The sequence below is a fragment of the Bos mutus genome, chromosome 22, assembly GCF_027580195.1.
Source record: "Bos mutus isolate GX-2022 chromosome 22, NWIPB_WYAK_1.1, whole genome shotgun sequence".
Lineage (NCBI taxonomy): Eukaryota > Metazoa > Chordata > Mammalia > Artiodactyla > Bovidae > Bos > Bos mutus.
Window position 1 is genome coordinate 43,900,734 of NC_091638.1, and position 22,870 is coordinate 43,923,603.

Here is a 22,870-nt window from a genome sequence, read left to right on the forward strand (position 1 = left end):
ATGTGGGGTCATAGCTCCCTGAACAGGGCCAGTCTGAACCTGCACCCCCTGTGTTGGAAGTGTGGCACCTTAACCACTGGACCATCAGGGAAGTCCCCTTTTTTTTTTCAAAGAAAACATTAAGTTGCCAACTTGGCGTATTTTTACCTCAAGAAGTACTGTTTTTCTTCAGTCTTGGTGGTAGTTTCTTGGTTTTGTTTTTAAATTGAGAAGTTTTTTTTTTTTTTTCCCCCCACGTAGAAGTGAGTAAATAATTGGGAAGAAGTGTAAATTGAAAGAATCCCTAAAATGCCTTTCACTGTGCTAACATTTTTTGAAAATGCAGACTTACAAAATCACTTTTCACTGTCGTGGTTTACTGACATGATCAGTACCTATATTCAGTGCTTACTGTTTATATAGATTTTAAACTTGGTGTTGATCGATCAAAAAGAGGTCTTTGTGACCCTTATCTTATACAGAACAGTTGATATATCCATAGACTATAGAGTATTCTGTCTAGTAATTGTTAAGTATGTTAACAGAGAAACTGAAGAGGAATTGTGGTTCTTTTAAAAGCTGGCTAGCTGCATTAGTTGAGGATAGAACCATTTTCTGTCCATAATATTCCCCGTTGTCTTTTATCTTAACCTGTCATTCACTTGCTTTTCTGTGGCGATATTGTTATTTTGTTGCAGATTTATTTCCATGGATTTCCCCCCTTTATGTATTCTTCATGGAAAATAGTGAACATTTAAATTTTCCAGATTATCAGTGTCTCATTTACTGAGACTTCATTTTATTTAGTGTATATACAGAATTATCTCATATGTAGTAATTATTTCCAGGTACTTGCTGGGAAGTAATGACCACACTTTGATTTCTGATAGGTAATATGTTCGTCTCAGTCTGGCTAGAAAATTAACAATTTTATTCATCTTTTCAAAGAACCAGCTTTTGGTATAGTTTTTCTGTCCGCTGACTTCTTGTTTCTAATGTCATTGGTGTCTGTGTTGTTTGTTTTGGGCTGCACCATGTGTGTCATGTGGGATCCTAGTTGTCCAGTCAGAGATGAAGCCATGCCCCTTGCAGAGGAAGCAAGGAGCCCTAACCACTGCATCTCCAGGGAATTCCCTAGCTTAACATTTTTAATCTCATTAAAGTAATTAAAGATACGTTACTTTAAAGTCTACATTAATATGAACATTAATAATTGATTAGTTAGGACTTAGTGTTAAAATTTACCCCTGAGAATTATTTAAGCTCAGACATTTATTTGATAAATTTCTTCTAGCATATACATTGTGACATTGTATTTAGGTACAGAAGTTACTATAGTGGAAAGTTACTTGGCTGCTTTTGTTTCTCACTGTGTTACTTTTGGACAAATATCCCTTTATCTTAGTTATTTCCACAAACTATATAAAATGCTATATTCTAGTAACAAAGATTGTGGGAAATCAGTAGCAGAAGCAATAATCTGAACTCTTTGTAAAAAAATAAGCCAGCTGTATGAGTTAGTTGATGCCTGTGTGGGGTTTTTGCCTGTACTGGGTCTTCATTGCTGGGACTGTTCTCCATTTGTGGTGGCTTCTGTACACCGTGGGCTCTAGGGGTGCACAGGCGTCAGTAGTTGTGGCTCCTGGGCTCTAGAGCACAGACTCAATAGTTGGGGTACTGAGGCGTAGGGCTTAGTTGGCTCTGCAGCATGTGGGATCTTCCTGGATCAGGGATCGAACAAATTCCTGTCTCCTGCATTGGCAGAATTCTTTACTACTGAGTCACCAGGGAAGTCCTTGCCTGTGTGTTTTAAAAGGACAGTGGAGGCAGGTACCTTCTTGTCAGGGATTTCTGTGCTGTTCTCGTGGTATGCTTTTTCTGTTAGAATGGACTGGTGTCGTGGGGCTTAGCACTGCCATTTGCAGGCTGGGAGCTAGCTCTCAGGAACTGACCAGGTACCTTGATGGCAGTATTTCTCTTTAAGCTGAGTTGAGTGCCATTCTACTAACAGGGATATATTAAGCACAGACTGAGCAAGGTTTGCCTTCTGTATAGGCCTTGAGAAGTGAGATACGATTTTTTTTTTTTTTAAAGAAGGATGATCAACAGAAAATCAATTCTTGAAAATGGGCTCCAAAGACAAAAAAATGGCCAGTAAACACATAAAATGATGCTCAACATTATTAGCCATTAGTGAAATGCAAATCATAATCACAATAACATGCCACTCACTTAGGATAGCTGTTAATACCAGTGATGATGTGGAAAAATTGAAATCCTCTTGCATTGCTGGTGAAAATACAAAATGTTGCAACTGCTTTGGATAGCAGTCTGACAGTTCTTCAAAATGTTAAAACACTTCACAGGATCCAGCAGATCCCCTTCTAGATATATGTCCAAGAGAAATGAAAACATGTCCATTCAGAAACTTGAATACAAATGTACAGTATTACTCATAGAAGCCAAGATGTAGAAGCAATCCAAATATCCATTAGCTGATGAATAGATAAAATGTGGTTATGTCCATTCAAAGAATATTATTCCTCATAAAAAGTAAATGAAGTACTGATAAATATTACAACTTGAAAGAACCTTAAAAATAAGTGAAGCCAGTTAAAAAAAGACACCTGTTATTTCATCTATGTGGAATGTATAGCATAGGCAAATCCGAAGAGACAGAAAGCAAAGTGCTTGCCAGGACCGGAGGGGATGGGGATTGGGAATGTCTGCTGATGAGTATGGGGTTTCATTTTGTAGCCAGTCCTTGTCGATTGACTTGAAGTGCAGTGACCAAAAACTCTTCAAGAGAAAAAGATCACTTTTGTATTGGAAGAGCAAAGCATTGTGGGATTCTTTCGTTTAGGATGAAAAAAAGGGACCCAAGGCAGGATGCAAAAAGCCAGATTTCTTTAGGTATGTAATGATATGAAAAGGGGTAATATAATTACATTATTTACAGTACTTAAAAATTCTACAGCTTTAGCAGGAATATTCTTTGCCTTATTTAAAACACCACACTTAAAGCTGGTTTTCCTCCAAAAAGTGGGGTTATTTCTAAATGATTTTATCCCTGATACACTGTTTCTTCAAATTTGCTTTGCTAAGTCACTTCAGTCGTGTCTGACTCTGTGCAACCCCATAGACAGCAGCCCACCAGGCTCCGCTGTCCCTGGGATTCTCCAGGCAAGAACACTGGAGTGTGTTGCCATTTCCTTCTCCAATGCATGAAAGTGAAAAGCGAAAGTGAAGTCACTCAGTTGTGTCCGACTCTTGGCAACCCAAGGGACTACAGCCAACCAGGCTCCTTGGTCCATAGGATTTGCCAGGCAGGAGTACTGGAGTGGGGTGCCATTGCCTGTTTCTTCAAATTACTCTATAGGAAAAATAAAGTTTAAATGCAATATATTATTTTAGAAGTATGTATACTGTTCATTCAGTACAAGAAAGCCAACTAAGTAAAGCCTATCCAATTCCCTATTGAACCATGTTCAGTTATAAAAGAATACAAATGAAATCAGCAAAAATGCCAACTAGAAATAATTAAGTACCTTAGGGAAATATACAACAGTAGTGTAACATCATTAAAGTGAGTTACTGGGCAAAGAATGGATTACATTATATAAAACCTTTGACCTACAATCAACACAAAATGGGCAGAAGATGGAGATTAGTGATTCAGCTTATTTTCTAGTGAAGTTTCTTAAGCAAACTGAAAATTGTGAGTAAAAGCTTAACACAATGTTAACATCAATTTTGAATGACCTAGAGTTTCATAGAATGAATTCAGCTGGCAATTGCTGTTATTTTGAGGGTGGCATCAGCCAATAAGCTGAAAGATACAGTATTTTTAAGGCCTACATTTTAAAGATTATATGTAAAATACTATTTTATCATCTGGCTTCAATATGATTCAATACACTGAAGATGGCCAACTTGCAAAGTAGATTTTTGCATATAATTTTCAGTGTCATATTAGCTCAGTGTCTTTTTTATTGTGTGTTTAAAGCTTACCTTGAATTTAAGGTTTTCTTTTCAAAACTTGAGATTTTTTAATAAGAGTTTTTTAATGACTATATATTATAAACTTGGTAAATTACATTTAGCAATGGCCATCCCAGTTTCTCAGGAATTGATATTTAGACATTATTGCTATCTACTACTGTGAACCAAAACTGGGATTTAAACAGCAGTAGGTAACAGTGGAGCATGGCTAAACCATTTAAATGACGACATGAGAAAGTCAGTTCATTCTCTGAACTTACTGAAGTAGACTCATTTCTCAAGTGAATTTTTTTTTTTTGGTCATCTTAGGCTTCTTTTTTCTAATTTATGTATACTCCAGACTTTTTTTAAAAATGTTTTTCCAAATTTCTTCAAAAGAAATAATGAGATTGATCTTGCTTGCTTGACCCAAGCTTGTAAGTAAAAAGTTCAAGATGAGTCCTCTGGGAAAAAATTAGATTGGGTAATACACTTGTGATTAGTTTATGACTGAAACATCATCATTAGACTAAAGTTAAAAATGGTAGAGATACCAATTCACATCCACTTGCATGACTAAAAAGTGAAATAGGTTGATGAATGTGGAGAAACTGAAATTTGTGTATTGCTGGTGGGAATGTAAAAAACATTGCAGCTGCTCTGGAAATCATTTTGGCATTTTCTCAAAGTTTCTAAGTAGAACCTCCATATGGCCCAGCAGTCTACTCATAGGAATATAACCCAAAGAACTGAAATAGCTGTTGAAACAAAACTTGTACACAAATGTTTATAAGCCTTATTCACAATAGCCAAAATGTAGAAATAACCAAAATGTCCATTTGTACAGACAAAATATGGTGTACCCATACAATGAAATATTATTCCACTATACAAAGGAATGAAATGTTGATGCATACAACATGGAGGAACACAGGCTAACTTAAAGAAGCCAGACAAAAAGTCATGTAGCGTATGATTCCATTTATGTGAAATACCCAGAATAGGGAAGTCCAGTGAGGCAGAAAGCAGATTAGGCCAGGGGTTGGAGGGTAAGAGTAAATTAATGGGTATGGAATTTCTTTTGGGGGTGATGAAAATGTTTTGAAAGTAGTTAACAGACGGTAGCCATACAACATCCTGAATGTACTCAATGCAATGGAATTATATACTTTAAAATGGTTAGTCTTACATGAATTTCACCTGTTTAAAAAATGTTTTGGTATCATCTCAGAATATAGTATTGTAATTCTGAAGTTAGTGCCTAAAAAAAATCACCCAAGTTAATAACAGCTCTTAAACCTTCAATGTTAAAAGCATGTACTTTCTAAAAAAGTGGGACAACAGAATTTGAATATTACCAAAATCAGTTAATCCTCTTAATATTGTTTCCCTTTCCAAAATGGAATCTAAATTGCATTTCCTTAGTATTACATTGAGCAAAATGTTAAAATTTTCAAAACTTTCAAATTTTTTTTTTTTGTTGTCTGGCTTGTGAGATTTTAGTTCCCTGACCAGGGTTAGAACCCAGGCCCTCAAGCAGTGAAAACCCAGAATCCTAACCACTGGACCACCAGCAAATCCCCATGCTCAAACGTGGGGATTTAAATTTTGTATTACGTTTGGAAAACTAGTTGGCTCTTACTTTAGAGAAAAGATTTTCCCTGTTTAGTTGTCATGTGGGTCTTGACAATAAACTAATAGTGCAATTCTGTCCTTCATTATATATGGGTTTTGCTTTTGTCTCAAACTAGTTTGTAAGGAATTTCTGCCTGCATTTCATAGCTGGAAAATCTAAAGCTATCTGTTTCTCCCAGGGAGATTTCCCCACAGTAGCATTCTTTGGACTTCTCTACCTTGAGTTATATTCCTCAGAGATCCACCTTGAGCTGAAACTACATTTTGATGACTCAAATCACGGATGAGTAAAATTCTTAAAAATTTTAACTGAGTTTATAGAATTTAAAGAACATCACATGATAGTCAGAAATGGTTTGTTTGCTAATGAATTATAAACTACCAGTTTGTATGTCTGAGTGGCAACTGTTTAAGAATTCATTTAACAGGAATAATGTATTCTATAGTGTTCTTAAGTATTATAGTTTGTAATCAATAATATAAAATTTCAAAACATTTAATTCCTATAGCAAAACAAGTTCTTGCTAGTACATTGTACTTTGCTGGTTACATAGTACAATCTGATTCACCAGAATCGCTCGACTTTCCATATTTAATTACATATACTGCTGCTGCTGCTGCTAAGTTGCTTCAGTCGTGTCCGACTCTGTGCGACCCCATAGACAGCAGCCCACCAGGCTCCCCCGTCCCTGGGATTCTCCAGGCAAGAACACTGGAGTGGGTTGCCATTTCCTTCTCCAGTGCATGAAAGTGAAAAGTGAAAGTGAAGTCGCTCAGTTGTGTCCAACTCCTAGCGACCCCATGGACTGCGGCTCACCAGGCTCCTCTGTCCATGGGATTTTCGAGGCAAGAGTATTGGAGTGGGTTGCAAAAACTCAAATGTAATAGAAAAATTCAATCACAGAGATAGCTTTTAAACACTTAAAACTTTCTGAAATAACACTTTATTCTAACTCACATACAAGGACATTTTGGTATGCTATTTACACAGTTTTCGTGAAAGTGAAGTTGCTCAGTCGTGTCTGACTCTTTGTGACCCCATGGACTGTAGCCTACAATGCTCCTCTGTCCATGGGATTTTCCGGGCAAGAGTACGGGAGTGGGGTGCCATTGCCTTCTCCAGGGGATCTTCCCCACCCAGGGATTGAAACTGGGTCTCCCGCATTGTAGGCAGACGCTTTACTGTCTCAGCTAGTTTTCTTAGTGTTTCCTAACTTTGGGCTTCCCAGGTGGCAATGAAGGAGATGCAGATTTGATCCCTGGGCCAGGAAGATACCCTGGAAAGGAAATGGCAGTCCAATCCAGTATTTGTGCCTGGAAAATTCCATGGACAGAGGAGCCTGGTGGGGTACAGTCCATGGGGGTCAGAGTGGGACACGACAGTGACAGCACAACTTTGGACAAACTGTGTGAACGTAGCCGTGTACTAGAGATCTGACCAGAGTATATGGCACTTCAAAATAATACTCTATATTCTAATATTCTGAAATGCCTGTGTGATCATTGTCTAGTCAGCAAACACCAAATTTGAAGAGTCAGGATGTGGATGTTTAACAAGTATGTAGAATTTTTGTGACCAGAGTTCAATATAGCTAGCTGTAGTGTTATTAATAATACAGGACTTGTATGTTTTTCTCATGGGCACGAGGAAGTCATATTACACTTTGTTTCTCAGCTTTTTGTTTTCTCAGCTTACTGTCAAAGTGTCAATAGGTATGAAACGAAATCAAAACCAGATTTTAAATGGAAAAAAAAATTGCAAAAGAATCAGATTCTGGCTTCAATATATTTTGTATCTGTAAACTGATGTTAAAATGCTTTTAAAATGCTATTTAGGAAGGCACAATTTGGTAGCTTCAATTTTTCATTTATAGCTTTTAGATCCCAAAAAACTGCCACCTTTTTTTTGCTTCAAGTACTTTTAAGCACTTCAAAGTTCAATCTGAAGTGCAGGTATAACCCTCTCATTTTCAAAATTACTAAGAGTAAACAATACACTGGATAGTGAGCAGAATATGAAAATAAATGCAGGCTACTTCATCAAAAGAGAAAAGTTCTTACCAGGCTTAGAGATTAAAGAAGATGGAACAAAGGGCTTCATGACTGGAAAATCAGAGCTCTGGTTGAAGTGAGCTCTAGCTATCTAAGCTAGAAGTTAAATGCAGAAATACAAGATGACATTATGGTTATCCTGAACATGAGGCTGCAGCTAAAGCATTACAAATAAAGTATGGTGATAACTGAGTTAGAAAACCTTGGTCACTAATCAGCTAGACCTAATCAGTAAAACTATAATTTGTAATTTTCAAGAATTTGGCTTCATATTTTTAAAAAATTTTACAGTGTATAAATTACATATACAATGTTTTCCTATAACTCAAGCTATAATATAATGTTCAAGTCTATAAGTTTATTCCAGAGATGCTCAGAAACCCCATTACTACTCTCCCTTTCTCCTATTTAGAAAAACCAACAATTTCAAAAATACTTGCAGCACAGAAATACTCCGTGGTTCATCCACTATTTCAAGCCCGTATCAGTAGGCAGTCTTTCAAAAGTAATGCATTGTGCTATTCTCCTAATACCTAATACTACAGGGTCAAATACCCTGTTGATTTATGAACATTTTCCATGGGCAAGAGTGTTACAGACAATAGGATCAAGTTGACAATGTTACTGTTCACTTTGAATACTAAATTGTGCTTGCATCCTTAAAGTTAAGATGAGCTGCAGTAAGGATGGGACCATAAATATGTCCATTTATGCCATACACTAAAAATTAAATCCTAAAAATAAGACGGTGAAAATACCTTATGTTAATTGAAAATTAAAAGATGAAAACCAATAGGAATTGGTAATGGTGTACTTTTTTGTTAAAGCTCTGAAGTTGTATGAAATTGCCATCCACACTGAGGTAGAGACAGGCCCTAATGTTATTCCTTCCTTGTGTTAGAACTTAAGTCCTCTCACTTCCAACTTGTATGTGCTCTCCCCCTAATTACATATACATCATTTAATTTGAAGTGTGTTATGATAGAAAAATTACAAGATCATTCAGGTTTTTTTTTTCTTTACAAAATTCTTAATTAGCAAAAAAAAAAAGTACTTATAAAATGTACACAGTGTTCTTCCTGCCAGTCATAAATATTTTTGTTTTTCCTCCAAGTATAGAAAAAAAGGGTAGAGAAACTGTATTATGCAAACATTATGACAGTCATGTAATGAAGACACTAGAGCATAACTAACAGATAAGAATATTTTACCTTAGTGTCTAATTATCCTCTTTGAAAGTTATACATAAACTCTGATTCATATTAAATCTCCTACTAAAGCAGATTTAAATTCTATTAGACACAAATCTACTTCCATTTTAAATCACATACAAGTGCTATGTGGTCAGAGGGATGGGAAACACTAGGTAAGGCTTGGTGGGTGGTAACTTCTTCATGACTAGGTAATGGAATCACTTGTTCAACCTCTAAAGCATGTAAGTCAATGAAAATATAATCCAGACATCCATGAAAGCCACCAACGTAATTTGTGTAAGCAGGTTCACCACAAGCACTTTTCAGTTTGAAGAAATGGCTAAGAGACATGTTGCATCGTTCCTCTTCCCCATTGGAGGTCCAGTCTTCATGATCCTCAGCAATGCTGCCATTGATGACAAAGTGATACATTCCTGTGGATGGGGTACTATTAAAGTCCCCACAAAATATAACTGGTATGCCGGGATACAGATCACAAGAGACATGTCTAATGTGAGCCAAGGCTACTGCCATTTGAATGAGACGAATGTACCCACCTAGGAATATAAAAAACATTAATGTTAACCTGCCTTAAAAAAAAATTAAAAACCCACAAATTATAGTATCTGGGTAGCATTCAGGATATTTATTTGTATGTGTGGGGAGGAACTGGAGGAAGGTGGTTAAACATAAAATTTCAAGTTTCAAGATTAATGATATTGGGTAATTAATACACAACATGATGGCTATAGTTAATAGCGCTGTATCTGGGTGAACTCCAGGAGTTGATGATGGACAGGGAGGCCTGGTGTGCTGCAATTCATGGGGTCGCAAAGAGTCGGACAGGACTGAGCGACTGAGTTGAACTGAACTGAAGGGAGTAAATCCCAGAAGTTCTCATCACAAGGAAAAAAAAATTTTGGGGGTGTTTATATGAAATTATGGATGTTAACTTATTGTGATAATCACTTTGCAATATACATAAGTCATTATGCCATATACCTTAAATTGTACAGCACTGTGTTATAAACTATATTTTGACAAAACAAAGAAAAAATGTATTTGTGTAAAACAGCTTTTACCAACTTTAAGTTACCATGTTTAAGCCACTTGTGAAAATCAACAAAACCTACCTTTGGGGTGCCAGTAGAGATGGGTATTAGCAACACATATCTTTTTAGAAGAGTCCTTTGTAGACTGAAGAACAGAAACCTAAGATAAACAGAAAATGCTGACTTCAGTTTCTATTTCCCGTTCTGAAAAAAAAATTTTTTTAAATCTAAGACTATATGATGAACTGACATTTTATTCCAAAACCTTCCCTGCTGATGAAGTATGATAGAAATTATGCAACTTAACTTTTAAATTTTGGAGTATACATGAATGGGATTCAGCATAATATTTTAATAACAACCTAACATATAGAGGAAGATGAATACAGTTCAGATGGTAACACTAAGGTTGGAGATGGTGTTTTTAAGTGGTAAGTATAGGCATAGGAGTCAGGCAGAAGTAGCTTTGAATACCCACTGTACCATTTATAGCAGTGTGACCTGGAAAGTGACATTTCTTTTTCCTAACCCAGCTTCATCATGAGTGAAAAAGAAGCAATATCATCCACTTCAAAGAGAAAATTTAATTGTGTGAATTAAATGAGCTTACTCAGAGGTGCATGATACACAGTAGGTGCTCAAAAAAAATGGAAGCTAATTTTTTTAATATGAACAAAATCAGTTACCTAAAAAATGGACAGAGTTTTAGAGTAACATCTATAAAACGGGAACTGCAGGATTACTATGAGCCAAAATTAAAAGCTAATATTTATGGAGCACAAAGATGCTGGAGGCTTAAATTTGAAGTTCTTCAAAATGTGTCACCAGTGTTTGGTAAGTAATAATAAAATATTAACTACTAAATTTTCTTATTTAGCTAAACACACGAAATCGTAAGCACGTCTTTTTTCAAGGTAACCTGAAGCGTGCAGGGCGCATTTCAGGTACTCAGTATTTGCTCAGTGAATGAATGAAGGCTAAATGACGTGCTTAAGATTCAAGAGCAAACACTTTTCAGTAGAGTCTGGTCTTCATCTTTACTATAAGCACCCCCACCCCTGGCACCCCTTCCAGAACGAGTATGTACAGAGACTGGCGAAGTCACTTTACCTGAACGACAGAAGACCTCTGGAGCACCCTTTCTTGCGCTGATGGATACAAAGCTAGTTTCTCCAGCAGTTCTTTGTGAAGTGGGTCGGACTGCAGGGCTTCATGGAAAGCAATGTCATGCTGGCTTAGGAGGCTGAACTTGGACTTTCGGTAGAAAGTGGCCAGGCCTTCATGCTGCTTGATTCGAAACACGCCCTCCAGCCCAAAGGCCTCGAGGGCCGGCATCAAGCTGTCTGTAAACACGCAGCGGTCAACTTCCTGCAAACAGATGAGGTCGGCGTTGTAGCCCGTGAGCTCCTTTTGGATAAGGTTCTGGCGGTAGTCGAGTTCCAGAGCGTAAGGGGCACAGTATGGGTACAGGACCGTCCGCGAGAACTCAGTCTGGGCGTATGTGTCAGCCAGAATGTTGTAGGAGACTGTGCGGATGAGAGCGTCATCCGTCACCTTCTTTGTGTACAGATGCCGGTGGTCAAAGGTGCAGGTGCCGGGCCCAGCCTCCACTGGACACACACTTTCCAACTCCCGGCTTGGCCCGAAGCGCTGCCCATTGCCCGGAGTGCAATGTAGCTTGAGCCGTAGCCCGATGTCGGCATTAGACGGGGTGTAGACGCGCTCGTCTACACCCGTCTCGGTCCAACCAGGAGAGGGCGAAGAGGGAGACGATGACGAGGGGCCTCCGCCCTGTGGCTCCGCCGCTCTGGGTTTGGTTTCCTTGTACCAGCGAAAGAGGGAGCCGGTGGGATCCCCAAATTCGACGCCGAGCTTGGGGCATACCGGGAAGCCGGCCATGATGTAGCGCGGCAACTGTAGCTCGGTGAAGGCGGGTGGGTTACGCTCCACCTTGTACTTGACATCACCAATCTGCAGCACCGCACCGTCCTGCCAGGCATCCACATTGAGCACGTCTTCAGCTACTGCCTCCTCTCGGTAGTACAGCTTCACCACGGGCTCACAGGCTGCAGCCGGCTCAGGCTCAGGCCCAGCACAAGCCACGCCACTGCCTGCGTTTGGCCGGTTCTTCCTGCTTTTCTTGGCGGCAGCGACTTTAGCGTGGCCTTTAAGGGCATTGGTAGCGATCCGGCTGAGAGCCCGACCCAGCGGCTCGCTCTGGTCGCGCTGCATGTTCTTGTGGCTGCCGTCGGCCAGGGCAAATGAAAGGCTTAGCTTAGGCTCGGAAGGCACACAGCGCACTACAGCGCGCTCCATCGCGCCCACCGAGGTCTCAGACGCCGCCTCGGTCCGACTACGCCGCTCCACCGCCGTGCGGACCCCACGAAGCGCGGCGCGGACGCCTGGGAGCCTCCACATGAACTTGGTGGCCCAGTAGCTGTCAAGACCTGGGGCTGACCTGGGGCTGAGCAACCGCCAAGTGTCAAGTAGAGACAGAGACACCGCAGCCGCCGGTTCCGGGATCCATTCAGTCCCTCAACTTCCGGCCGGCGAAGAGAAAGTGCACTGAGCTACCGCCACGCACTTTCGCCAGGCAGCTCACCTACTCCTTTTCTCCATAGCCACGCTTTTTTCGAATCCATCTGGCTTAATTTTATCTTTAACAAGAGTCATAAGGCTGGAAAAAGAGAAGAAAATATAGAGGTTCCAGGAGGAAATATTAGACTCCACGATTTTAACGAAAGTGCAGTTAGCGGGCAGAAGAGAAGGCGAGCTCAAACCGGAAGTGATGGGGGTGATGTCACGGGTTTCGCTTCTTCGAAGGAGATAGACGTGGTGCCTGGGTTTTAAGCGCTTGCCTTCTGTTGCTGCCTTGTGCTAGGGCGTAGGGAACTCTACCCAGATTGCCAGCCTTTGTGCAGGTGTGGAAAGTGTTTCTTAGTTGTCAGCAGCATTCCCAACGTTGCTCACCTTCCTCTGAGGTGTGGGTTCACCTCTGGCCGAGCCAGCGCCGACGCGCGAAGCAGAGCTTTTGTGGTAGTAACTACGAACGATATATCGTGAAGTCGCTCAGTCGTGTCCGAGCTCTTTGTGACCCCATGGACTGTAGCCCACCAGGCTCCTCCATCCATGGAATTTTCTAGGCAAGAGTACTGGAGTGGGTTGCCATTTCCTTATAATAGCTCCCAATTAGGGAGCAGTGACTGTGCTGAAAACATACAAATATGAGGTCCAAAGAGATTAAGTTACGTGCTCGAGGCCAAACAGACGTGGCTGAATGAATGACAGAAGACAGAATAGTCAATGAGTAAAAGGAAATGAGAAATGCAGTTTCTTTGAAAACCACATGAAAAATATTTCAAGGGACAAATTTTGTGTTAAATATAATTAAGTGATTAACTGAAGAAAAAAAAACAACAACTCTTGAAGTTTCAAAGAAGAAATTGAGAATTCTCTCGTCACGGCAAAGGATTTGTTTGCATCTACTTTCCCGTCTCCTACAACTAGAATGTTTACTGAGTGTCTAATAATAAGCCATACTGTTTTCCCCTGGCTGACAGTGAGGAAAAAACAAAACATTTTTTCTAAAAGAAGGATGAATTTTGCAGTCGTTTGAAATTTATATTCTTGTCCTCCCCTTTCCCAAGGCAGCAAGCATTTGCCGAGGTGACTGGATACCTGATGGTATGTAATGTGGGGCTACACTGAAGGGATAAAAGTCATTACATTATATCAGCTGACTGCCTGAAGAAAGTCTCAGTACTCCAGTTCATAGCACCCACATTAGCAAATATAAACTTTGAACTGGCATTTTTGTTCATACAACTTTGCAGAACTCAGTCAATCTTAAAGAAAGATGTTTAAAGAATGTCAAGTCTATTTAAAGAAAGCTAAGAGCCCTGTTAGAAAATATGGGGATTCCCTGGCAGTCCAGTGGTTAGGAGTCCACACTCCAACTGTTGGAAGTGAAAGTGAAGTCGCTCAGTCGTGTCCGACTTTTTGCGACCCCATGGACTGTAGCCTACCAGGCTCCTCCGTCAATGGGATTTTCCAGGCAAGAATACTGGAGTGGGTTGCCATTTCCTTCTCCAGGAGATCTTCCCGACCCAGGGATTGAACCCGCCTCATAGACAGACGCTTTACCGTCTGAACCACCAGGGAAGTCCTTAACTGCTGAGGGTCTGAATTCAGTCCCTGGTGGGGGAACTAAGGTCTTGCAAGCTGGGAGGTGCGCAAAAAACAACAACAAAAATAACCCTGAAACAAAAACCCTATTAGAAAATGGGACTTTCTTTAGAGTAATCTGATCTACTTTAACTCTGTAGCAGAGTCTTAATCCCAGTTTGAGACAGATACTTTGAACTGTCATACTTTCAGGGGTTTTTTTGGCTTTTGAGTTAAAAAAAATTTTTTTTTCATAGAGTCAAAACATATCCGCAGTGAAAAATGGTAATATTCCCACTCTGGCTCCTATACATATGCAAACATTTATGGATTTATACCCTTTCCCCCACTTTTTTTACACAAAAGTAGTATACCCATCGTTCTGTATCTTTGCTTTTCATTATCTGCTGTTATTTCTTTCAAGAGAAAGTTTCTGCAAGTTTCCTGTGTCTCAAATTCACATAGAAAGTTTAATTTGAACTCAAAAGACTTGAAAACAATAAGTGGTGTGTTTGAAGCTAAATTTTTATGAGGCTAAATGGTAGCACAGTTATAATTACATAATTGAAATTTGAGATTGGAAGACTGAACCAATACTTTGTTTTCCCTGATACCAAAAGAAATGTAAAAAATAACATTTTATTCATGCATTCTCAATTCATACCAAGAAACACAAGCTAACTTTTACTAATCAAAAGCTATGGTTGATGGAATTATTTTTGTTACTTATAAATATATCTGCAGAGATTAGCATGTGAAGACAGTTTCTGGTAATTACCTTCAGTTAATAAATTGGCATAGATCATTAATATACTTCTATTTTTTATAAATTTGAGGTCAACATGAAACTGTAGTTTTGAGTGATAGCACTCAGAAATTTTGAGTGGTACTTGGTGATAATCACTACAGGGTAATTTATTTTCTTATATATTCAAATTTTAATAATTTCTGTTTGCTTTCTAACAGATCAGTTTCTATTTGTTTAAAATTTTTTTGAGTTTTATTGAGATATAATTGATGTATAAGATGGTATTAGTCCAAGATGTACAACCTAATGATTTGACATATGTATATATTGCTGAATGATTACCATAGTAAGTTTAATTAACATTCATTACCTCAGTAGTTACAATTTTTTTCTTGTAATGAGAACGTTTAAGGTCTATTCTTTTATAATTTTCACATATAGTGTAGTCACCATGCTGTACAGTCCATTCCATTCCAGAACTTGCTTATCTTACAACTGGAACTTTTTACCTTTTTGATCACACATTTTCTTCATCCAACACCCTCCATCTGTTCTCTGTATCTGCGAATCAAATTTTTTTAGATTCCACATATAATTGAAATCATACAGTATTTGTCTTTGTTTGACTTATTTCTCTCAGCATAATGCCCTAGAAGTCTATCCTTTGTTGTCACAATGGCAGGATTTCCTTTTTTATGGTTGAAAAATATTCCATTATGTATCTGTTAAATATATCTCTACATCAGTATCATATATACATATCTTGCATTTCCTTTACCCACTCATCCATTAATGTACAGTTAACATTTAGGTTGTTTCCATGTGTTGGCTATCATGAATAATGCTGCGGGCATGCGTGCTAAGTTGATTAAGTCATGTCCAACTCTTTTCAACTCTATGGACTGTAGCTTGCCTGACTCCTCTGTCCATGGGAATTCCCCAGGCGAGAATACTGGAGTGGGTTGCTACACTCTCCTCCAGGGGATCTTCCTGACTTAGGGATTGAACCCGAGTCTCTTATGTCTCCTGCATTGGCAGGTGGGTTCTTTACTACTAGCGCCGCCTGGTCAGCCCAAATAATGCTGCACTAGACGATAAACATGCAGGTACCTTTTTAGGATATTGATTTTGTTTCCGGCAGTGGCAACCCACTCCAGTACTCTTTCCTGGAGAATCCCATGGACAGAGGAGCCTGGTGGGCTGCTGTCTATGGGGTCGCATAGAGTTGGACACGACTGAACGACTTCACTTTCACTTTTCATGCATTGGAGAAGGAAATGGCAACCCACTCCAGTGTTCTTGCCTGGAGAATCCCAGGGACAGGGAGCCTGGTGGGTTGCCGTCTATGGGGTCACGCAGAGTCGGACACGACTGAAGCGACTTAGCAGCATAACTGGAAGTGGAATGCTGAATTGGTAGTTCTTTTAATTTTTTGAGTAACTTTTATTTCTGTACTGTTTTCCAGAGTGGCTGCATCATTTTCAGATCAGATCAGATCAGTCGCTCAGTCGTGTCCGACTCTTTGCAACCCCATGAATCGCAGCACCCCAGGCCTCCCTGTCCATCACCAACTCCCGGAGTTCACTCAGACTCACGTCCATCGAGTCAGTGATGCCATCCAGCCATCTCATCTTCTTTCGTCCCCTTCTCCTCTTGCCCCCAATCCCTCCCAGCATCAGAGTCTTTTCCAATGAGTCAACTCTTCGCATGAGGTGGCCAGTACTGGAGTTTCAGCTTTAGCATCATTCCTTCCAAAGAAATCCCAGGGCTGATCTCCTTCAGAATGGACTGGTTGGATCTCCTTGCAGTCCAAGGGACTCTCAAGAGTCTTCTCCAACACCACAGTTCAAAAGCATCAATTCTTCAGCGCTCAGCCTTCTTCACAGTCCAACTCTCACATCCATACATGACCACAGGAAAAACCATAGCCTTGACTAGACGAACCTTTGTTGGCAAAGTAATGTCTCTGCTTTTCAATATGCTATCTAGGTTGGTCATAACTTTCCTTCCAAGGAGTAAGCGTCTTTTAATTTCATGGCTGCAGTCACCATCTGCAGTGATCTTGGAGTCCAGAAAAATAAAGTCTGACACTGTTTCCACTGTTTCCCCATCTATTTCCCATGAAGTGATGGGACCAGATGCTATGATCTTCGTTTTCTGAATGTTGAGCTTTAAGCCAACTTTTTCACTCTCCACTTTCATCAAGAGGCTTTTGAGTTCCTCTTCACTTTCTGTTATAAGGGTGGTGTCATCTGCATATCTGAGGTTATTGATATTTCTCCCGTCAGTTTTGATTCCAGCTTGTGTTTCTTCCAGTCCAGCGTTTCTCATGATGTACTCTGCATAGAAGTTAAATAAACAGGGTGACAATATACAGCCTTGACGTACTCCTTTTCCTATTTGGAACCAATCTGTTGTTCCATGTCCAGTTCTAACTGTTGCTTCCTGACCTGCATACAAATTTCTCAAGAGGCAGGTCAGGTGGTCTGGTACTCCCATCTCTTTTAGAATTTTCCACAGTTTATTGCGATCCACATAGTCAAAGGCTTTGGCTTTTCCTATTTGGAACCAGTCTGTTGCTCCATGTCCAGTTCTAACTGTTGCTTCCTGACTTGCATACAGGTTTCTCAAGAGGCAGGTCAGGTGGTCTGGTATTCCCATCTCTTTCAGAATTTTCCACAGTTTATTGGGATCCACACAGTCAAAGGCTTTGGCATGGTCAATAAAGCAGAAATAGATGTTTTTCTGGAACTCTCTTGCTTTTTCCATGATCCAGCGGATGTTGGCAATTTGATCTCTGGTTCCTCTGCCTTTTCTAAAACCAGCTTGAACATCTGGAAGTTCACGGTTCACATATTGCTGAAGCCTGGCTTGGAGAATTTTGAGCATTACTTTACTAGCGTGTGAGATGAGTGCAATTGTGCGGTAGTTTGAGCATTCTTTGGCATTGCCTTTCTTTGGGATTGGAATGAAAACTGACCTTTTCCAGTCCTGTGGCCACTGCTGAGTTTTCCACATTTGCTGGCATAGTGAGTGCAGCACTTTCACAGCATCATCTTTCAGAATTTGGAATAGCTCAACTGGAATTCTATCACCTCCACTAGCTTTGTTCGTAGTGATGCTTTCTAAGGCCCACTTGACTTCACATTCCAGGATGTCTGTCTCTAGGTCAGTGATCACACCATCGTGAATATCTACCAATGCTATTTTTTTATTTTAAAATATTTATTGTAACTTATAATGATTATATTATATATTAATAATACTATACAGCATAGTATGTATAATACATAATACAGTTGTATCATTTTTTTCAGTTTTAAAATTGAGATGCAGCTATATCAATTAATGTAAGTATAGTGAAAGTGATAGTCACTCGGTTGTGCTTGATTCTTTGAGACCCCACAGACTATAGTCCGCCAGACTCCTCTGTTCATGGAATTCTCCAGGCAAGAATATTAGGATGGGTAGTCATTCCCTTTGGAGAGGGTAATGGCACCCCACTCCAGTACTCTTGCCGGGAAAATCCCATGGACGGAGGAGCCTGGTGGGCTGCAGTCCACTTTCATGCATTGGAGAAGGAAATGGCAACCCACTCCAGTGTTCTTGCCTGGAGTATCCCAGGGATGGGGGAGCCTGGTGGGCTGCCGTCTATGGGGTCGCACAGAGTCGGATACGACTGAAGCGACTTAGCAGCAGCAGCAGCAGTCATTCCCTTCCCCAGGGGATCTTCCCACCCAGGGATCAAACTTGGGTCTTCCATGTTGCAGGCAGATTCTTTACTGTCTGAGCCACCAGGGAGCCCCTAATATAAGTATAATTAATCTTAATGTAACAGTAAAGAAAAACTTATTTTGAAGGGAAAAATCAAAGAACTTACATAAAACATAACACAGTTTAGCTCCATAAAGAACTCTTCAGCATATAAGTTCTTTTCTTTTTCCTGCACACCCATTTTAAATTTTGAAATGAACAATACATAGTTTAAAGCATAGTACGTTAGTTTCATATGTTCTCTTAGCATCATTAACATTTCCATTAAGAAATAGAAAACAATTTTTTTGTATAGTATTAGAGAATCACATTTTAGTGTCATTACACTGGTGCTTTTAAATAATTAAGGTTTTGTGAAATATAATTATCTGGTTATAAATAATATTTCTAACCCCTAGACTCAGAAATAGAGCCTTTAAAGGAAGCATTTTAAGCTGCAAATTAAATATGTTTAGATATTTTTTCCTTTCTTTCAAAGCAAAATAGGTAATAAAATTCCAGATGTATCTTTTGCAAAAATTGATAGGCTGATCTTAAATTTTATATGGAAATGCAAAGTATCTAGAAGAGTCCAAATGACTACTTTTTATAAAAGAAGAACAAAGTTGGAAGACTAACACTACTCCAATTTAAAACTATAGTTGACCCCTAAACAACATGTGGAATTAAGGGCATCAGTCCCCCTCCCTACCCCATTACAGATGAAAATCCACGTATAACTTTATAGTCGGTTCTCCAGATCCAATGTTTAGCATCTGCTGATTCAGCCAACCGACAGTCGTGCATAGTACTGTAACATACGTTTAGTGAAAAAAATCTGTATATAAACTGGATAGTTCAAAACTGTCTTGTTTAAGAGTCAACTGTATAACCGTTTTTCCAAGACACTGTAGTACTGGAATAAAGATAGACACACAGATCAAAGGAACAGAATTGATTGTCCAGAAATAAACCTTTATATTACGGTAAATTGATTTTTCAATAAAGATGTCAAGGTGATTCAGTGAGAAAAGGACAGCGTTTTCAACAAAGGGTACTCGAACAACTGTGTATATATATATGCAAAAAAATAAACTTGAATCTGCATCTCTTACCACATACAGAAATTGACTCTAAATGTATCATAGACCTAAGTGTAAAACCAAAAAGTAGAGGACACAGAAAATCTTCATGATCTTACCTATCTTTCATAGATAACAACCTTAAAATCATAATCTATTAAAGAAAAAATACCTTGTTTGACTTTATACAAATGAAAAAATTTTACTCTTCAAAAGACATGATTAAGAAAATGAAAAGACAATCTACAGACCAAGAGAATATATTTGCAAATTATCTGATAATGTGTATCCAGAATATAAAGAACTCTTACAGCTTCATGATCAAAAGCTAAATAGTCCAACTTAAAAATGGATAAAGATTTAAATAGACATTTCATAAAAAAATATGTTAATGGATAATAAGCACACGAAAAGACATTCAACATTATTTGTGTTTAGGAAATGTAAATTAAAGCCATAATAAGATACCACTGTATGCCCATTCCAATACTTGTAATAGACAATATCAAATGTTGACAAGGAATGTGGAGGAATTAGAATCATTGTATTGTTTTTTTTTGATAAGTAAAATCTTTCAGCCACTTTGGAAAACAGTTTGACATTTTCTTAAAAGATCAAATAAGCTTATTATTTATCCCAGCAATTCCTACCAATGAGAAATAAAAGTGTTCATCCAAAGATTTGTTCACAAATGTTCATGGGAGGATTATTCATAGTAGCCCTAAAGAGGAAACCATCCAAATGTCCATCAGCTTCTGAATGAATAAACTAAATGTGATATCTTCATTTAATGGAAGACTGTTGTTGTTTGGCTAGTTGTTAAGTTGTGTCCAACTCTTTTTTGACTCCATGGACTATATAGCCCACTAGTCTCCCGTGTCCATGGGATTTCCCAGGCAAGAATTCTGGAGTGGGTTGCCATTTTCCTCCTCCAGGTAATGGAAGACTATTCAGCAATAAAAAGGAGTGAATTTCTGTCACATACTATGTATGGATGAACCTCAAGCACATCATTAAGTGAGAAAAGCCAGACACAAAAGACCACATAATGTAAGATTCCATATATATGAAAATTTTCAGAAATTGTAAACCTATAGAAACCAAAAGCAAATCAGTGGTTGCCTAGGACTGGAAGTGGGAGTGAGGATTGACTGCATATAAGCTGAAGGGAATTTTTGCAGTGATAGAAATGTTCTAGAACTGGATCCTGTTAATGGTTGCACAACTATAAATACACTAAAGTACCCATTGAATTATATACTTTAAAATGGTGAATTTTATAGTATTTAAATTACACCTATAAGAAGCTGTTTGACAAAAGATATGCATTGTATTAGTCAAGATTTAATGAGGGAGGCAAAACTCTTTTAGTCTTTGCCCAGCTTCATTCCATATTCCAAGGCCAAATTTGCCTGTTACTCTAGGTGTTTCTTGACTTCCTACTTTTGCATTCCAGTCCCCTAAAATGAAAAGGACATATTTTTTGGGTGTTAGTTCTAAAAGGCCTTGTAGGTCTTGATAGAACCGTTCAACTTCAGCTTCTTCAGCATTACTGGTTGGGGCATAGACTTGGATTACTGTGATATTGAATGGTTTGCCTTGGAAACAAACAGAGATCATTCTGTCGTTTTTGAGATTGCATCCAAGTACTGCATTTCGGACTCTCTTGTCGACTATGATGGCTACTCCATTTCTTCTAGGGATTCCTACCCACAGTAGTAGATGTAATGGTCATCTGAGTTAAATTCACCCATTCCAGTCCATTTTAGTTCGCTGATTCCTAGAGTGTCGACGTTCACTCTTGCCATCTCTTGTTTGACCACTTCCAATTTGCCTTGATTCATGGACCTAATATTCCAGGTTCCTATGCAATATTGCTCTTTACAGCATCAGACCTTGCTTCTATCACCAGTCACATCCACAACTGGGTATTATTTTTGCTTTGGCCCCATCCCTTCATTCTTTCTGGAGTTATTTCTCCACTGATCTCCAGTAGCATATTGGGCACCTATTGACCTGGGGAGTTCCTCTTTCAGTATCCTATCATTTTGCCTTTTCATACTGTTCATGGGGTTCTCAAGGCAACACAAGAGAAGATTCTACACATGGACATCACCAGATGGTCAACACCGAAATCAGATTGATTATATTCTTTGCAGCCAAAGATGGAGAAGCTCTGTACAGTCAACAAAAACAAGACCAGGAGCTGACTGTGGCTCAGATCATGAACTCCTTATTGCCAAATTCAGACTTAAATTGAAGAAAGTGTGGAAAACCACTAGACCATTCAGGTATGACCTAAATCAAATCCCTTATGATTATACAATGGAAGTGAGAAATAGATTTAAGGTCCTAGATCTGATAGATAGAGTGCCTGATGAACTATGGACTGAGGTTCATGACATTGTACAGGAGACAGGGATCAAGATCATCCTCATGGAAAAGAAATGCAAAAAAGCAAAATGGCTGTCTTGGGAGGCCTTACAAATAGCTGTGAAAAGAAGAGAAGTGAAAAGCAAAGGAGAAAAGGAAAGATATAAACATCTGAATGCAGAGTTCCAAAGAATAGCAAGAAGAGATAAGAAAGCCTTCTTCAGTGATCAATGCAAGGAAATAGAGGAAAACAACAGAATGGGAAAGACTAGAGATCTCTTCAAGAAAATTAGAGATACCAAGGGAACATTTCATGCAAAGGTGGGCTCGATAAAGGACAGAAATGGTAATGGACCTAACAGAAGCAGGAGATATTAAGAAGAGGTGGCAAGAATACACAGAAGAACTGTACAAAAAAGATCTTCACAACCCAGATAATCACGATGGTGTGATCACTCACCTAGACCCAGACATCCTGGAATGTGAAGTCAGGTGGGCCTTAGAAAGCCTCATTACGAACAAAGCTAGTGGAGGTGATGGAATTCCAGTAGAGCTATTTCAAATCCTGAAAGATGATGCTGTGAAAGTGTTGCACTCAATATGCCAGCAAATGTGGAAAACTCAGCAGTGGCCACAGGACTGGAAAAGGTCAGTTTTCATTCCAATCCCAAAGAAAGGCAATGCCAAAGAATGCTCAAACTACCGCACAATTGCACTCATCTCACACGCTAGTAAAGTAATGCTCAAAATTCTCCAAGCCAGGCTTCAACAATACGTGAACCGTGAACTTCCTGATGTTCAAGCTGATTTTAGAAAAGGCAGAGGAACCAGAGATCAAATTGCCAACATCCGCTGGAT

At 39.2% G+C, this 22,870-nt stretch overlaps 2 protein-coding genes across 2 annotated transcripts in view; one reads left to right on the forward strand and one right to left on the reverse strand.

Moving 5' to 3' along the window:
• Positions 1 to 2,249: 2,249 nt before the first annotated feature.
• On the reverse strand, positions 2,250 to 12,439 carry PDE12 (phosphodiesterase 12). Its single transcript, XM_005887872.3, has 3 exons — positions 11,003 to 12,439; positions 9,974 to 10,052; positions 2,250 to 9,397 (listed from the first exon to the last, which is right to left on the reverse strand). The coding sequence occupies exons 1-3, from the start codon at positions 12,308 to 12,310 to the stop codon at positions 8,955 to 8,957; spliced, it is 1,830 nt and encodes a 609-aa protein (XP_005887934.1). The 5' UTR covers positions 12,311 to 12,439; the 3' UTR covers positions 2,250 to 8,954.
• A 271-nt stretch (positions 12,440 to 12,710) lies between these two features.
• Positions 12,711 to 22,870, forward strand: part of DNAH12 (dynein axonemal heavy chain 12) — a 189,930-nt gene continuing 179,770 nt past the window's right edge. The window contains exon 1 of the mRNA XM_070359341.1: positions 12,711 to 13,576. The gene's annotated coding sequence lies outside the window, so the exon portion shown is untranslated. The remainder of the gene's footprint in view (positions 13,577 to 22,870) is intronic.